This window comes from Formica exsecta, unplaced genomic scaffold (assembly GCF_003651465.1).
Source record: "Formica exsecta isolate Colony F162 unplaced genomic scaffold, ASM365146v1 scaffold191, whole genome shotgun sequence".
Lineage (NCBI taxonomy): Eukaryota > Metazoa > Arthropoda > Insecta > Hymenoptera > Formicidae > Formica > Formica exsecta.
Genome location: NW_021849211.1, coordinates 3,126,322 through 3,128,561, shown reverse-complemented (window position 1 = coordinate 3,128,561; position 2,240 = coordinate 3,126,322). Strand labels below are relative to the sequence as shown.

At 32.3% G+C, this 2,240-nt stretch overlaps 2 protein-coding genes across 3 annotated transcripts in view; one reads left to right on the top strand and one right to left on the bottom strand.

The window, feature by feature from the left end:
* The window catches only part of LOC115233775 (calcineurin B homologous protein 1), a 2,672-nt gene extending 1,259 nt beyond the window's left edge, over positions 1–1,413 (bottom strand). Inside the window, exons 1-3 of the mRNA XM_029804352.1 lie at positions 940–1,413; positions 550–813; positions 253–346 (exon numbers count right to left, since the gene is read on the bottom strand). Of these exons, the coding sequence (XP_029660212.1) occupies positions 253–346; positions 550–813; positions 940–1,006 (425 nt within the window). The 5' untranslated portion in view covers positions 1,007–1,413. The remainder of the gene's footprint in view (positions 1–252; positions 347–549; positions 814–939) is intronic.
* Positions 1,414–1,653: 240 nt separating this feature from the next.
* The window catches only part of LOC115233836 (uncharacterized protein DDB_G0287625), a 5,591-nt gene continuing 5,004 nt past the window's right edge, over positions 1,654–2,240 (top strand). For both annotated transcript variants that reach the window (XM_029804438.1, XM_029804439.1), the window contains exon 1: positions 1,654–2,027. The gene's annotated coding sequence lies outside the window, so the exon portion shown is untranslated. The remainder of the gene's footprint in view (positions 2,028–2,240) is intronic.

Genomic DNA, 2,240 nt, shown 5'->3' with positions numbered 1-2,240 from the left:
ATAATTGTTTAAAAAAATACATTGTAAATAATTACATACTTTTCCTTAAAAATAATTATTTTTTTTTTACTAATTGATTTGTCTCATATATATATATATATATATGTCATATATATTTAATTATCAGATTTTTATGTCACATGTTTTGCCATTTATGTGAGATATGTGAATGTGATTATAAAAATAGATTCATAGATGTTATAAAGGTATCGATATATTGACAATTGTAAGAGGAAAATGTGTAATCTTTACCTAATATTGGCGCCAACCATCATGTGCAAAATAGCAAGTAGTTCATCTTTTGAGATCAAATCATCATTATCCAAGTCATACATTTTAAATGCAACTGAAAAAAAGGTGTGAGATTCACTATATAAATACTTGAATATACAAAAGCAATACATGGAGAAGACTGTTACATTTCAATTGGATTAACGATTAGAAAATATTGAATTGTGTTCAAAAAGTTTTCCTAGTGTTTATATTTTATTTCATAAGATTGGAAAACATTTTGAACAATCATGTTACTTCTTTATGCTCAATATTTACATCTCAACTTCTGCTGTCTAGAGTTCAATCGATTAGGACTGTTCTTCTTGATTGGCCTGAAACGAGCCAGGACCTGCATGAACTGCAAGAAATTCACTCTGTCGTTCCCGCTCTCTTCGAAAAAAGCGTTCACTATTCTCTCACCGAGCGGATTTATCGCCAATTCTGGGATTCTGAGAAAATCCTCTCGACTGAGCGTTCCGCAATCACCGCGATCCAGGCTCGTGAAACGGCTGTACAACCGTTCGATTTGATTCGGTGTAACTGTAATAGCATACAAGTGATACAAGTTATACCTCGTCTCTCATTAAATATCGTTTAGTTTATAAAGATCGCATCTCGTTTTGCCACAAAAATAAAAAAATATGTAGAGATTAAAGAGATACTTGCAGCCGGTGGCATTCTGTATTTGCGCTATTTCATCCTCACGCAGAAGAAGACTCGATCTATTGCCCATTTTTTTCAGCAACGATTGAAATACGAAAAGATTTGGATTTATCGTATGAAACGCTCGAGCACTATATTATTTACATGCGTCGTTCGCAAAACACGAAAAGATATAGGTGTGTCGACTGTCGAGCGTACGTAGCCAAATCATATGACTGTCTATTAAAGAGAATGACAGATGAGACTAATGATGACAGATGACAGACTCTGAACAATTCAAGCACTTGAACTTTTGACTGCAACAGTTCAAAGGTTTTAAAGCATCGGAAGAAACTTGGCAATTCATCGAATGAGATATTCTGCGTTTAACAAAACGAAACTATTACGAATGATAAGATAGAATCATTATCGACGATTCACACTGCATCTAAAGTCTATATCAGATTTCAGACTATGCATTGAAGAGAGAGAGAGAGAGACTGAAAATTAAAAGATTGAAAATTAAAGATTGGAATTTGACTAATTAAAACAAAAGCTAAAATCTTTTTTGTCCTGATTAGTCAAATTTCAATATTCAATCATCTTCAATGCGTAGACGGGCTTTAGGATTCTGGGGATTTTCTATTCGACAGCCAATCGGCACGCCCGATAAAGGTCCGCGATTCTTTCATGGGTCTTCTTTCTACGTTTGACTCTTTTTGACTTGTGATCCATGCTCAAAAACTAATGTACACTTCGGCAAGATGGTTCCGTCATAAATCGACAAACGATTTTGTACGCAAACAAACAGTGATCGAGATTTCAATAATATAGTGCGTGATTCTACGTATTTGTCTTACATTAATTCAATTAAGACACAATCAAGACGTCAGTTTTAATTCGGACACAATCCAATGTTTAATGATATAGTGTCAAAGGGTTGTTCCAAAGCACGATTATAGGATTTTCTTTCTGAAAGAGAATGCCCTTCGCTAATTTTTTCCTGAAACTTATAGTATTTACTGAGTTTATTGTGTTCTAAGTTATCAGGATTTAGAGAGTTTTAAAATTAGACTCTCTCTTACAGTGACTGATTGATATATTGTCAAAAAGTAAGCAAGACGTTATTTTATGAAATAAAATATTTTGGTAGAGATAATATATACATAATAATTATATTAAATCTGAAATCATATATTTTTACACCATATATATCATAAAATTTACATATATATGAAGTTGAATTAATATGCACCTTGTATATATTAAGAGCAGATAAAAATATCGATTTTAATATAGTTATAAATGCTAAAACTTCTCGATCT